The sequence below is a fragment of the Coptis chinensis genome, chromosome 4 (genome assembly GCF_015680905.1).
Source record: "Coptis chinensis isolate HL-2020 chromosome 4, ASM1568090v1, whole genome shotgun sequence".
Taxonomy (NCBI): Eukaryota; Viridiplantae; Streptophyta; class Magnoliopsida; order Ranunculales; family Ranunculaceae; genus Coptis; species Coptis chinensis.
The window spans coordinates 67,327,968-67,343,894 of record NC_141459.1 but is presented as its reverse complement, the minus strand read 5'-3'; the positions used below and the strand labels follow the sequence as shown (position 1 = coordinate 67,343,894).

Below are 15,927 nucleotides of genomic sequence, written 5' to 3'. Positions count from 1 at the left end.
TTTGGGGACGCCGAACTGTATGCTAGTTCTTTTTTTTTTGTTCCCAAGAAGCCTGAACTGTACGCTGGTTCTTTAAGACTTTACGATTTCACCACTGAGATCATCCTCGATGAGTTAAGCCTTTAGGGAAAGTGACCACACTATTTGTTCAATAAACTGTATGCCAATTTGACTTGGAACCAGAGATAGTGTTCCTGGGAATCTGAACTGTATGCCAGTTCCTTACGTTCCCATGACATCACCACCAGGGTTGCTAGGAAGATTTGGGTTGGATCCATATCCTAGCACATGATCACTGGCCTTGACTTATGTCAGCATGATTGCGCTGAGAAAGACTCCCCTACTGTTGTTCTAGTGAAAACCTATTTATTTTTTTAAATAAACATGACCTATCATTATTGAACACAGTGTCATGCTCAAGGCACCGAGTTACCTTCGCATAGACATTCGGCTCCCCTGGGACTCTGTTTATCTATTACGATCGTACTCTCCGTTACGATTAAACATGAATGGCTCCCATGATAACCTGACCAAATTCTGGTTATGCCTCTGTTTAACCTGTTTAGCCTATTAGGGTCACCTATTGTTGTTCCAAATAAACTTTGGGGGCATCATGGGTAGAATATGTATAGTAGTTCATGTCATGTTATGCTATTCTATATATAATATAGATTGTTTCAAATGCATGCGTAAATTAGAAGAGCTATAGAGCTCAATAAGTAAATAGTATGTGAGCAACATGGCTCAATATTACATACCCATAGAAATATTGTTTCAAAATAACTGTTTTCTAATCATGAACTAAATAGCCAAGTCTTTACTTAGCTTGTTGAGTAGGGGTATAATCAAATTTCCGTTTAGCAGCACTACTTGCAGTTGCATCAGCATCAAGAGCTCCTAGGCCACTCTCAAGAACTTACTGTATGTTTAGAGTGGCTAAGGTGGTTGAGGGCAGAATAGAACATTCACCTAAAATAGGCACAGATAAAATAAGAAGTTGGATGGCAGGCATATCACCATCGGTGTACGTCCTCCTCAGAAGATGAGGTAGAATTGGGAATGAGCTTATTCTGAATTGCTGAAATACTGGTAGACAGGTCAGGAAATAGAATGATATGGTTAGTCACTCGCCCCTGATCATCCACCTGAGGAATGTATCCGGCAGCCTCAACAGCCTCCTCAAACTTAACTTGTTTGGCTGCATTGAAGGAGTTTTCAGAAACATTAAGAATTCTTAGAGCAAAACGAACAACATTGTCAGCAGACCTCCTCTTCACCTCTATCACCACCTTGGAATAGAACTCAGAGGTCTCTGCCAAGAGATCGTCAGTCTTCTTTACAGAATGTAGATGCTTCTCTATGAGATCCCTCTCGTAACCTGCCATAGTTTCATTAGCTTGAGCAATGGCCTGACCAAGTGTCCTCATCTCAGCATTCCTACAATCAAGCTCGCCTTGGACTTGGTCATTCTTTGCTTGAAGCGTGGTGAATTGGGAGTGCAGCTCCAAGAACTTAACATTCCAAGAGGCAGCATCAGCAACTCCTCTTTGGGCCTTATCTAGAGAGTTTCGGAGGTTGGAAACCATCTCCATCATGTTCTTGAAACTAGCATCAGACTTCTTCTCTTTGGCCAAAAGCTGGTCGACCTAGATCTGCATTTCCTCAACTCATTTCTCAGCAGCTTCCTTTGCCCAGACCAGCTCACCAGTAGCCATGTCATTAGCGGCTATACTAGCTGAGCTCGCGAAGATTGGTTCTTTCATGGCCAAGATATTGTTCACTAACTGAAAGAGGATATAAAATGTATAAGCAACACGATGAGTTGAACAAGACATTATACAGAGAAAGAAGTCCTACCTTGGCAAGATAAATGGCAAATCTGTGGTATGACAAATCTAGACTACCAGCCACACTAGCTTCAGCTTTATCAATGGGAAGTCGCGCAGCTTCCAAAACTCTAAGCGTGATCTCAACATTGTTAACTGAGTGTTTATTGGTAACAGGAAGCTCATCAGTTTGGCCCTAACGCCTCATCTCCACAATCGTCTCCTTTTCATGAGAATTTGGGGATTATGGTGAGAAGGACATATAATCTTTCCTCCTCCTCCCAGGTCCATCCTCAGATCGTGGAGGAGGGAGAGCAACAGTTACAGCGGTTGTTTCAATGACACCTTTCCCCTTTCGGTCATCGGGGAGGGAAGAATTAATAGTTGATGGTACATGATCACCAGCATGTTCAGTACCCATGGGAGGGTCTGGAACTAGTAAGTGTGCAACCATTTTCTTGGAAGACTTACTGGAACTGGGAATCGCCACAAGAACATAGGTAGGAACCTTAAAAGATGTTTCTGCATCTACAGATAGAGGGCTAAATTTTGTTCTCTTGAAGGGGCAGCATCAGGGGTAAGAGCAGAATCAGTTCTCTTCAACTTTGAAAGGTTAGATGTGTGCACTTCTCTCTTAAAGTTATTAGCAGCCTGTCTTAGAGTTATTAGTGTGCACTTCAACTTTGAACGGAAGACGATCGGAGCATTCTTGTCTTTGGTCATGAGGTAATAGTAAGTTTGGTCCCGAATGCGGCGGACCTCATAAAAATACCTAAACACCCAGCGATTCAAAATGAATCCATGTTTCTTTGCCAATATGGCAGAATACATGACAGTTCTATAGAACATGGGCGCTACTTGACCGAGGGCAAGATTGAAGTGAATCAAACACTCCCTCAACAGTGGGTGGAAAGGAAGGGTGAGACCAGCCCTAACTTGGCCGATTATGACGAGCATAGCCTCCTTGTAAGCCAATTCATCAGATAATCTCCCCCACTCAAGTCCAATGTTAACGGGGATGTGAAATTTCTCTCTAATTAGTTCCAAGGAAGGGAGATCCCCGAAGTTTATAATTGACCAATTTGGATTCATGATCAGAAAAGAGAGAAAGCTTGAATTTTTTCGGTTTAAACCCTAGCGACATAACGAAAGGTTCAGTATGCAGAGAAGGCTAGATGAAGAGATAATGAGGACCCTCTCACCAAACTCTTTATAGACAGATAGGATTGATGGTTGCGATTATCCCAATCGTTGCATCTTTTCGGGATGGAACAGCCATCATTACCTTTTTTTGGGAAACGACGTATCTACTAGAGCCATATTTTCAAAGACTTAATTAGGTAAGCCCATAAGCAGTTGCAACAACTGTTTATGAAAAAGATTCTCGCGCCAAAAGCAGTATCGCTTCGAACGCCTACGTGCTAGATGGCACGAGAGGGGGCATCTATAAGGGGGATTTCCCGTCAATAACTAAATGACACATAGAGGGGAAATGGAACTGTAGATACCCAGAATAAGATGAGAACCATCGGATTAGTTATGGGAATAAGTAATCTCGTGTTTATCACGGTTTCATAAACATGTGCTAGTCACGTGACGAACCGCCTCTGGACATAACAGTTTTCCAAGTCGTTAGGAGCTGATATAGACAGTTCCTGAACAAAAGGAAACTGAGGAGGACGGTCCTTGATGATAAGAAAGGAATCAAAATGACATATCTCTAAGAGTTACCTTTTGGGCCTAATCTTCCCGTATGTAACGGGTCATTATGACTTAACAGAAAACTTACCTCTGATAAGATATGGTCTAGATTCAGACTTCCAAGAAGAGAGGATTCCTAATTAATAGGAAAGCAGAGTCCAAAGAGGGAAGGAAACTCACAAACAGTGAGGTTAACCCTAACCCTAGGACTCCTAAGACTCCTCCTATATAAACAATAAGAATTCGCTCTTATGAACAACATGCAATAGGGTTTGATTCTTCTAAACATATAGGAAGATACGTAGGCAGCCACAAGGCGGTTCAACCCTAATCATTCAATCAGCTCATCCTTTTCCCATCATTAATCCCAAAGTTCTTAATCACACGGCACAGAGGAGGATCGTAGGATACCCAGAAATTCCCCTACAGTCTTCTTCTTCTTCTTTTTCGGTGTAATCATCACTGGAATATGTATTAGGAAGTATTTTAGGCATGGCCTAAAGAATGCTTGCATGCCTATCAGAGAGAAGAACAAAGTTTTTCTCAGTACTAACAACAAGGTCTCTCAACTTTTCCATAAACCAATCCCAATGGTCATTATTTTCCTTTGAGATTATGGAAAATGCAATTGGAAACATGTGGCTATCACCATCAGCCACGATAGCAGTTAGTATGACTGACTTGTACCTTCATGTCATAAAAGTGGCATCAATCATAATCAAAGGACGAAAACATCTTTTGTAAGTTCGGACAGTGATGCCGTAGCTCACAAACAAACGTTCAAACTTGTGCTCAAGGGTAGACGACTTTATCAGCTCGGAGAAACAATCTGAATCCACTATTTTAAGTTATTTACAATAATTTGGCAACATTTGGTATGACTGACTGAAGCTTCCCCTTATCTGCAAGCAAAAAAGCCAAACGAACATAAGTTAGTTGTTGTTATTGTTGCGTTCAACACTTGCCGATATGGCTAAGGGCACTACCTTCTACATTGCAATTTCTTTCACTTTCCAAGCAACTTTATATGACATATTTGTCTGGCGTGCGCTCTTCACCTCAAACTGCAAATGTTTTAGAGCCATATCAATATTGTCCTTAAGTTTCGACTTCACAATTTTTGAAACCCATTTTGCATCGGCTTGTGGATTAGTTGCAATTGCTTGATCTTGTGAACATGTATGTGCTTCTTTGAAGATTATAATAACCCATATATCAGAACTAGTGGTCGGCTTTGCAAACAAATGAAATGTGCAACCAGGAGACATACACTTCATATATACCTTGTGAGGAGAAGTGCTCGTATGACGGAAATCAAACATGTTTGCTATTGCGTATGACTTCATGTATTTCATAAGATCATCCCGAGTAAGGTAGTGTTGTCCTACTTTAGGAGGAACAAACTTTAGCATCACATGAGGAAGCGTTACATCCACTTTAGGTGTCTCTGGACTATGGGGAGAGCAAAGAGGATCATATCCTTGATGTAAGTCTTCTAAATTGAGCTCTTTCACACCAAATAGCATATCATCACCCATTCCATCCATTTCAATATCAGGTTCATCACTTTGGCCTTCCCCATCATTAACAGTCATAGGCGTGTCTCCCCAAAAAAAACTCTTGACTACAATTAGGAGTCCACCATACATCACGATCATCAATCTCCATCCAATAAGTGAACTTCAAATTGATTACCACCATTTAATACTCGAACTTCATCATCATCATCTTGATTACCACCATTTAATACTCAAACTTTATAATCATCATCCACAACCTCTTCTTCAACTTCATCATCATCAGCTCCATCCTTTACTTGTACTACTTTTTCTTCTTGAAAATTAACTTCATGTAGTATTTCAACTTTATCAGCATCATCATCACCCTCTCTATTGTCAATATTTTGATTCATGGCAATTTTATATTCCTCAGGGACGTCCTCTGTATCACCATATGGATTTTGGGAATCAAAGTCATCATAATCAGGTTGATCAAGATCTGGTACACCATCTTGCTCATCACCATCACCATCATTGACTACAATTGTTATATATCAGTAATTAGCACCCTACTATCAGCAACTGGAACTATATGATACCTTTCAAAGTTTTTTTTTTTTTTAAAATACCTTGCAAGGTTAGAGTGTGTACCTTCCACAAACGCAAAAGGCGATATGACCGTATCTCTTCTCTCTACAGAAGGTTCAGGTGTAACTTCAAAGGAAACACCCTCAGGCCAAAGATCTATGTTTCAATGAACAATCAGTAATTAAGTCAGCCACCACTATCAGCAACATGTAAACCTATCAATAATCAACATAGCACATTGATATTGAAGACTCACCTGCCATCACCTTTTCGAACGTCAACAAGCTGTGAGGTTCAATGTGTTCTTCGACATTGTGAATCTCCACATCTTCCCATTGACGAGTCCCCACTCTCACACTCGAGGGTTGGTCAATGGGACTTTCTGGAAAACAAAAATTCATAACTATCAAGAACTAAAGCATGTACACTCACTAAGAATGACCTAAACAAACGGAACTGCATTACTTACCAATTGCTTAATCAACAAGGTTAAATTGGTTGATAGGACGTTTCTGACGAGCTAACACCTTCTGTTTCAAAAAAGTGTGTTTGACATGAGAAACACTGCTTCGAAACGATCTTTCTTAAACAACTCAGTAATAACTTCTTTCTTCTTAACACTAGGTTGTTCATTGCTTACCACTGCTACTTCGTTGATAACCAAAATTGTCATTGTTTTTCTTGGAAACTTTCTTTGTTTCATAATCATGTTCAAATAATCAATTTCTTCATCAATTCAACACAGGGACTTCTTCATCAAGTATCTCAAAGAAAAGGTTGATCTCTTTCTCGAGGACACACCTTCCACAATACACATGAATCCTTCAAATGAAATACATACCCCCATCACAAACTCTCAATTTCACCTTGCCACCAACATACTTCATCAAGCCATACTTGTCCGCTTTCATCTCCCCATTGTAGTGAATAAGAACATCAAAATAAGTACTTTACCAGTAAGTACAATAAAAATAACCAAAAAGGGATGGTTACAAAGAAGTACCTAACCATAAAAACTAAAAAGAAAATTCAAACATTTAAGCACAAAACCAGTTAAACTAACACTTTTAGGACATTTATGATAGAATCCATCATAAATGCCTTAACATTAACTATAAAATCAATATGGAAACCACAACTACCACAACTATACAATCAACTAGAAGCAACATGCATGGAAATGACAGAGCTATCTTCAAAACCCTCTTCAAAATAACCTTGAAAGATGAAACCTCAAACAAACAAAACACTAAATGAAACCTCAATCAAACAAAACACTAAACTACGTAGAAAACAAAACCAAAAGCCAAAACCTAAGACCCGAGATAGGTTCAAAAACAACAAACTATACCTTTATCATGTGAATGTGTCATGTTTTCCTCCATGTCAAACCTTAAAAAATATGAAAAGCGGAGGGACAATGACAAGGAAGAAGAAGAAGAAAAACCAAGAAAAAAACATAAATGTTGACCTTTTGTCCATATTTTTTGAGGTTGGCACAACGAAAATCACATAAAAGTTGTTGATAGTTATTAGTTGGTTGCTTCTTCATTATCTCAAACACATATACTACAACATGTTTTGAGTAACGTGTTTTCTTGATCAAGATCCAACAGTCATCCATCACTGCAAAGTCAAACTCATCAGGTACAATATGACAGAGTTGTGCTCAGTAGGAAAAAAAAGGGGAGAGAGAGTGTTGAAGGGTCCATGTGGGCATTTGCTTAAAATAAGAAGAAGGGCAAAAGTGTCAAAATTAAAGTTTAGTTGACAAGTTAAAATTGGAGAGCGGTTACTACTTGGGAACAAATTGACATTATGGGTTACTATTTAAGAAATTACCCTAATAAATTTGTGATTTTGGGTGTTTGGTTTAAGAGGAGAACAATAAAAATGGAGATATAGGGTCCGCTTGTTTCCAAAACTGCTCGGTGCAAATTTAGAAAATTTTGCCTGGAAACTTTTGTGGAGCAAAATTTTGCATAATAAAGTTTTCCCCAACTTTCAAGGTGCTTGGTTCGCTCTCCATGCAAATTTTTATCGTATTCAAAACATTGAAAATAAACTGATAAGAAGAGCTCAGTAAGCTCACACAAGATAAATTTTAATTTCTACCCAAATAATTCTCAAGCATTAGTCCCCAAAAGTAGGTACTCATAAAATAGAAAAAAAAAAAAGGTAGGTATTAGAATTTTACACTAAAGTATTACTTGTCCAAATAAAATCCAATAAACATATAGTAATCGAGTAATAACTGATATTACCCAAAAAATCATTTCCAAAAAGCATCAAAAGCAATTACAATCTCACAATTCTCCAATCCGTCCACGGAAGTCATGTAGTATGTCTTTTCTACCTTCTTCATCAGTCAATATAAAAATTTCAGCTTCACTACGATCCTTCATCAGAATTTGAAAAACTGCATTTAAAAATCGCACACTAAAGCCTTCAACACCAAAAATGTCATCTCTTAACTGCTTTCCAAATGTCAATGGGTCAACTATTTCTCTAAGCTTTTCAAGATTTTTTTTGACTCCTTCTAGAATCTCTATTACCTCATTTGTATTTTGCTCTTTCTTAGGAGGTGGTTTTGTAGACGAAGAAGATGGTCTCTTTTTAGTACTTTTGGATGACATGCTATCTTCCACTTCTTCCACATCATTATTCTCACAAGTTGCTTGTTGATCGTGTGAATCTTCAATGGTGTTGCTATTGATATCATCCATACCATTAAGTGCAAATGAACCTGGAAATAATCAAATTATAATGGGATATGTAACAAAGTAAATTGGTATTTGAAATGTGAAAAATCAGTCAAGACACCTAAGTAAACTGATGTATGTATGCAATTTAAGGAGATTATCCACCTGTTGAATGAGACTAGCCCATGACAATTGTAAGCTTCTCAAAGTCCCACTTGATCCCTCTATCTCTAAATGCCTTGAATTTTTTCGACTCTTTCTGCATTTCAAAAATTAAAGTAATGATTTAAAATGAAATGAAATAAACGACCATACCATATCATCAGAAAATGTTTTCATTGAATGTTTTCAGTTACATGCAACAGTCAGTTACATTAAACAAGGAATGACACACACACAAAGCTATGCTCAAACATGTTCTCATAGATAAGTGAATGACACACACAGAGCTTCAAGTCTAAGATACATTCATGCTATAAGTTTTAAATCAACATATCTAAGACTTATAAAATAAATTACTTACCTCATTTTTCATAATCTCTCCCCAATAATCATTTGAAGCCTCCAACTCTTGCTTGGCCGGTATATAAGCGACCCCGCTTCTTCCTTTGAGCTCAAGAAAATTTCTATATTCAAGCCTCATCTGTCGTAGTCTATTATCTATGTGACTTTGTTGCACTTCTTCCTCAGCTATCTCCGAAAGAGTAGGTCTTATAGATTTCCACATAGAATCTTGCCATTTGTTCATACCACACTTTTTTCCATCCCTCGTTGTTTCCACTAACATACCAAGAAGCACATTGTCCATTGCAGTGGTCCACCTCATTTTCCCCTTCTTATCTTCGGTTTTCACTCTAGATTCACAATCATTTGCCATTCCTTAACCAAACTAAATTAAATTTACATAGAAAAAACAATACAAGACCAAAATAGAACATGACAAACGTCTTGGTTATCAACACAACTAGAGTTACTATGAATACACAATATTCGAGCAATACACATCTTAATCAAAACATATTTGATTAAAACTACATACCTAAGCTAGTACTCAAAATATATAAAGATAAAACATAATATAGATTCACTTATGCTTGGTTTCTTCTATAATTATTGTAGTCTTGAAACATCCTTCGTGCCATGTCAAGCCTAAATTGTACCCATCTATTTCTTGCGTTGCGGCTTGACTGGCATATATTATTTGTACTTGGTACTTGATCTACAGCTACAGCTGTAGTTGTAGCAAGTTCTCGATCAACTTCTTCCAAAATTTCATCATTCGGATCTACCCCCATGATGTGATTATGAAGCAAAAAATACGCTACTGTCATTTTAACATGCGTCTTATATGAGTAAAATAAAAAATTCGTACACAATTAATACAGCCCAACACTTCTTCAATACACCAAATGCTCTTTCAATTGCGTTTCTAAGATGCGAATGTCACTTATTAAATAGTTCTTGCTCAGTCTCTGGAGTATGGCCTACTTGCTCAGAGAGATGGTAGCGGGTACTACGATAAGGTGCAAGAAAACCAACGTTGATCATTTGCATAACCTGCATTTACAAGATAATACCTCCCTACAAGTAAAAAAGTATAATCAAGACACTTTAATTAATAAACCTATCCAAGTAAGGGTAACTAAATAATCATAAAACCTAGACAATTGGTGTTACCTGGAGGAACAACGAATGTGTTAGGTCGCACAAGAGCATTATCCAAGACTCTTTGATCACGTGTCATTAAGTTCCTTCCCAACCAGCAAGTACGTACGTGAATTTTAAATCAAAGGAACATGTTGCCAAAACATTTTGTGTGGTTTTTAGTTTCCTCCCTCGAAACTTATCTTGTAATTCAATAGGTACAATGGTTGTTACGTGTGCTCCATCCAACACTCCAATGCAATCCTTAATATATACCCATATTTATAAGAACTTATTTTTCGAATAAAATGTTAGATGGAACTCAATAATTTTTGCATGCTTACCTTAAAATAGTTTGAGAAACACATATCATTGGCGATTTGTGGGGGTGTTCCTCTCCCATATACGACTTGTAAATAATCAGCCACTAAGAGATTATACAAGCGAACCACACAATGTAAAATTTCATTAAATTGATGACTAACTGTTTCCAGAGATCGAAAAAACCTCCCTGCCATCACCCTATGCTTTACAATGTGACCAAGTATGTGAAGAAACCCTATCACCATCTCTTCCAAATTACAGTTATGGTTCTCCCTTATAGTTCCTTGTTCTCTAATTAATGTACATTTATAACCGCCTAAAAGTATCCAGTCCCATTCGTAAATTATCACAACGACCCAATCCATATACCTTTGTCTATCATCATCTCTGTTAACATGTGGCTCTCGAGGTATATTTAATAAAATATGAGTTGAGGCTATAGCATTTGATGTTGCTGCATGAGCAGCAACAACTATGGCGACATTCCTTATTCATGCATTCTCATCGTCCTCCACCTAAGATTCAACAACTAAAAGGTTAAAATGTTTAAAGCTGACTGAATAAATATTTATAATCCATCAAACTACACAATAATATACACTAGTCAAAACCAACAACCACCAAATAAAGCATGATTTTCATACTATAAACTACAACAAATAAAATATTGGGAGTCCTCTAATGCGCCTAAAAGTAATTAAAAAATCAAATCTTATAGCTGCAACATGACACTTGAAACCATAGTACAAAATATCGCGATATATCGCGATAAATATTGAGATTTCAACAAAAGATACATAAATATCACAATATGTTTAGAGATATATAAGACTGCAAATATTGACGATATTTCAATAATATTTACGATATTTATGATATTTGGCGATATTTAACGATATTTGGCGATATTTTGTGTAGATAACAATTTTATTTAATATTTACCATTATATTTCAAATAAATATAAATTATATATCATGATATATCAAAAAATATGCACAATATCCATGATATTTATCGATATTTTGATATATTTATGATATTTGCATATGAAACCAATGTCAAATATCCCGGATATTTGACATTGGTTTCATATGCAAATATCCCCAAAGAAGGGGATATATCCACGATACATATCCATAAATCAGGGGTCGACATTTTTCCATATCCTAATATTTTGAACTATGCTCGAAACCACTAGTACTATGAACTGTGTTCACAAATTAAAAACCCCCCAAATACAAATTTACTCAAATCAACTAACAATTGATAAATACAACATACAAATTATACCCTAGAGAAAAATGAGAGAGTTTTACCTGGAAAAAAAAATTCAATCGTAGAGTTAATGGCCGAAAGAGAGAAACTTCGAATTGCTTTCAATCGTAGAGTTATTGGCCGAAAGAGAAGCTTCGGACTGCTTCAATGGAGTTTTAGTAGGCGTTGAATTTTAGATCGTGAGAAGTTAGAAAATTGTCAGGAGAGAGAAGTTAAAAAATAGAAAGTTTTCCTCTCATTTTTTGAGATGCAAATTTTCCTCTTGTTTTTTAGATTTTTAGAAATATTTACAGTGGTCCCCACATCAGTTTTTGCAACCAAGCACTGGTAAATTTAGAAATAATGGCAAAGTTTTCTAAAATAAATATTTGTTGCAAAAGAAGCGGACCCATATTGAAAAATGAGAAAACGAGAAAGAGTGAGATTTGACAACGAGTGCGACTGTAGTGACCGGCGGGCGGAGGAAGAAGATAGTGGCCTATTATTCCTCTTTTTCTTTCTTGTTTCTTTGACTTTTATTTTAGAGTCCTATTACTGACAGACCCCATATTGTGTTGGGCAGACCCCAAAAAAAAACAATTATTATAAGTGTGTCATTGGTCCCAAAAAGTCCAAAAAAAACAATTATTACAAGTGTGTCATTGGTCCCAAAAAGTTGAATTCGAAAACCCCCAAGCTTAAAACGAATCCGGCTGGGTCGCTTCATTGTCAAAACCAAGCGGTGCAGTCACACCGTTTGGACTTAGTCCCAACGACATGGCCACACCGCCTAGTCCAAACGGTGTGGCCATGTCGTTTGGGACTAAGTCCAAACGGTGTGACCGTGATCGTTTCAAGAGGCCAAAAAATAGACAAGTCATTTTTATCCAAGTTCAAATCCCAAACGGTGTTTGGACTAGGTCCCAATTTGGGACCTCGTCCAAATTTTGGACTTAGTCCATACGGTGTGGACACACCATTCAAGAGGCCAAAAAACAGACAAGTCATTTTTATCCAAGTTCAAATCCTAAACGACATGGCCACACCGTTTGGGACCTAGTCCAAACGATATGGCCATGTCGTTTGGGACTAAGTTCAAACGGTGTGGCCACACCGTTCAAGAGGCCAAAAAACAAACAAGTCATTTTTATCCAAGTTCAAATCCCAAACGACATGGCCACACCGTTTGGGACCTAGTCCAAACGATGTGGCAATGTCGTTTGGGAGTAAGTTCAAACGGTGTGGCCACATCAGCAAGTTTTTTTTAGTCCATATGCCAAACGACATGGCCACATCATTTTGGACTCAGTCCAAACGGTGTGACCAGACCGTTTGGTGTGCAATACAAACGACCTAGCCGAGTCGTTTAAGCTTGGGGTTTTCGAATTTTCTCATTCAACCACTGTACACATGAATATTCAGCCCTAGTGTTAAATGTTAGTGTTAGGATATAGTTTTCATAGTTTAAGATTTAGGATGGTGGAAGAGAAGAGAAGAGAATATAAGAGAAGGGCTGAAAAGGGGAAATTCACGTTGGTTTGGGAGGTGCCCAACACAAAACAACTTTTTGGGACCAATGGCACACTTATAATAGTTATTTTTTTTTGGACTTTTTGGGACCAATGGCACACTTGTAATAATTGTTTTCTTTTTTGGAGTCTACCCAACACAATATGGGGTCTGTCAGTAACAAATACCTTATTTATTTTATTTCTTTAAGACTAGTAACTGGTAGTTCTGGTATCAAGATCTCATGTCCATGTGTCGAGATGTGATAGGTTTGTGTTACATACCAATGAGCGACTCAAAAAAACTAAATGTCGCGTCAGAAAATAGTTGACTCTGTTAGAAAAATTAGAGCACATGTTTAACTGAGTCACCAAATTGAAAAAAAAAATGTAAAGTACACTAACCAAACCGAAAATTAAACCATTTTAAAAAAGTTTCAATTTAGACAGGTCTCCAATCAATTAATTAATACCAAATCTACAATGTGCATGGCTTGAAATGAGTCTCACACATATCTGGACCACACATCTGTTATCTTACACTATAAAAATGATAAAAATGAGAAAATGTATAAAAGGTAAAATCGGTAGATCAATTGTGTAACTGGCTACACCAAGTTACCAAATCTCTACGTAGTTCCAAAATCCAAAGAAGAAAAAGAAAATTACTCTTCATTCTCAACCTTAATCGCCCTCCTCCTTCACCTCAAAACTGATACAATTGAAAATGAGTGTTTAAGAATGACTTTAAATCTGAAAAAGCACTCTCACTTGTGTTCTCATCTTTCACAGTGTCCTAGATAATCCAATGAACGACGAGCACAAAAATACCAAAATGGCGTCACCTCATCAGCAAGAGGAATAAGACGAAGAGCTGCATGGACTTCTTGTACCCAATATGGACGATCTGCCAGTCAGCCCTCCCTCATCCACTAACTCCAATTTTGTTACACATTTCACCCCTGATTAGTCTTTACTTTACTTATATATTTCTTGTCTCTGTTTGTGTCTTGTGTTGAGCTGCATGGACTTCTTGTACCCAATATGGACGATCTGCCAGTCAGCCCTCCCTCATCCACTGACTCCAATTTTGTTACACATTTCACCCCTAGTTAGTCTTTACCTTACTTATATATTTCTTGTCTCTGTTTGTGTCTTGTGTTGAGCTGACATAGATTGATAGCTCTAATCTCCTCCTTATTGTTTTCAGATTTCATAAATCCAAATTCAAAGAGTAAGGCGGTTGGGGGGCCTGTGGTGCATACTGGCTCACCCTCAATTTTCAACCAAAAAAAAATAGTTTTACTGTTTGTAGAAACTGAAAAACACGGCTAACTAAATGACAAAAGTACATAAAGTACTACAGTCCTTAACGACTTCAAAGATTGTCTTTTAGAATTTAGACTATGGCACTTTAGACTATTACCGACTTTACCGTGACTCAACAAGATTCAAACTTGAATTCAAATTTAGACCATGACTCAACAAGATTGAACTTGAACTAAAACCCACAAAAACAAAATAAAAAAGCACAAAGACACACACGAAACCAAACAAAAAAAAACCCAATACCTTACTCAAGTTTGACTCTTTGCCTAATCAAAAAGTTATACAAAATTACAAAACCCATGTCCCCACTTACCCACTTTTCCACAATTTCACTTTTCTCTCTGTTATTTTAATTATCTATCCATAATTTGATTAATTTCTAAAGTTTTCTAGGTAAGCCTAATATTATTAAATTTCTTGTCTTATTTTTTATCTTTTCATGTTAAGTTGATTCCTAAACCATGTTTTTTAGTTTTTTTGTATTCTTTTTGTGAATTTATTAAACCACATATTTTTATTTAATCTTATTTTGTGAATATCATAATAATATTGGTGGTTTATTTTAATTAGTGCAATTTCAATTCAATTGATTAATGGTTTATTTTAATTATTTAAACAGATATGTTAAAGTATTTGATCAAAGGAAAGTTGTTTCCCGCTCAACCTACCCAACCACCTAATAACACAAATAATGTTGCCAGTGTTGAAGTAGGATCCTCCTCAAAGCAAAGTCACCAAGAAATTGAGGATGGTGGTGTCGAACAATCCACGTCAAAGCGGGTTCAACGTGAAAATCGTGAAGAACTTGACTTGTCTAGTCTTCAGGGAGACCCTGCACTAAGGAAAAAGATTTCAGATTATCATCCTAATGATCAAGACTCAGTGAGAAGAACATATTTGCTTAGGGGTCCTTGCCAGCCTAATCATGCTTTTCCTCCAAGAACAAGAGGTAAGAGAATCCGACGCTTTCAGAAAGAGTGGTATGAGGAGTTTAGTTGGTTGGAATATAGTATTCACGAAGATGCTGTGTTTTGTCTATATTGTTATCTCTTTAAACCTAATAAGGGGGCACAAGGAGGTGGAGATGTTTTTTCTCACAGGGGGTTTACTAATTGGGAAAGAAAAACCAAATTAAAAGAGCACGTTGGAGGACCAAATAGTGCTCATAATATTGCTTATAGGGCAGCACAGGCTTTGTTAAATCAAGAGCAGCATATCAAAACATTTCTTCACAGACAATCTGACCAAGTTCGAAGGGATTATCAAATACACCTAACTGCAATAACTGATTGCATTAGGTTTCTTTTGAGACAAGGTTTAGCTTTCTGTGGTCATGATGAATAAGATGAGTCGATCAATAAAGGTAATTTTCTTGAACTTATACAATTTCTAAAAGATCATAACGGAGTCATTAAGAAAGTTCTTGGTAATGCTTCTAAAAATTGAAAATTGACTTCGCCTGATATCCAAAGAGATATTGTGAATTCTGCTGCTGTGGAAACTACAAATGCTATTCTAAAAGATTATGGGAATTTATTGTTTGCTATTTTA

General features: G+C 37.1%; 1 protein-coding gene and 1 long non-coding RNA gene across 2 annotated transcripts; one reads left to right on the top strand and one right to left on the bottom strand.

The window, feature by feature from the left end:
* Positions 1–8,182: 8,182 nt before the first annotated feature.
* Positions 8,183–8,979, bottom strand: LOC147504498 (uncharacterized). Its single transcript, XR_015220412.1, has 3 exons — positions 8,840–8,979; positions 8,482–8,575; positions 8,183–8,360 (listed from the first exon to the last, which is right to left on the bottom strand). It is a non-coding gene; the product is annotated as an uncharacterized LOC147504498 (long non-coding RNA).
* A 6,018-nt stretch (positions 8,980–14,997) lies between these two features.
* LOC147504497 (uncharacterized) lies at positions 14,998–15,720 on the top strand. The gene has a single exon (XM_086605242.1). It carries the CDS (start codon positions 14,998–15,000, stop codon positions 15,718–15,720), a length of 723 nt encoding a protein of 240 aa, XP_086461368.1.
* The last annotated feature ends 207 nt before the right edge of the window (positions 15,721–15,927 follow it).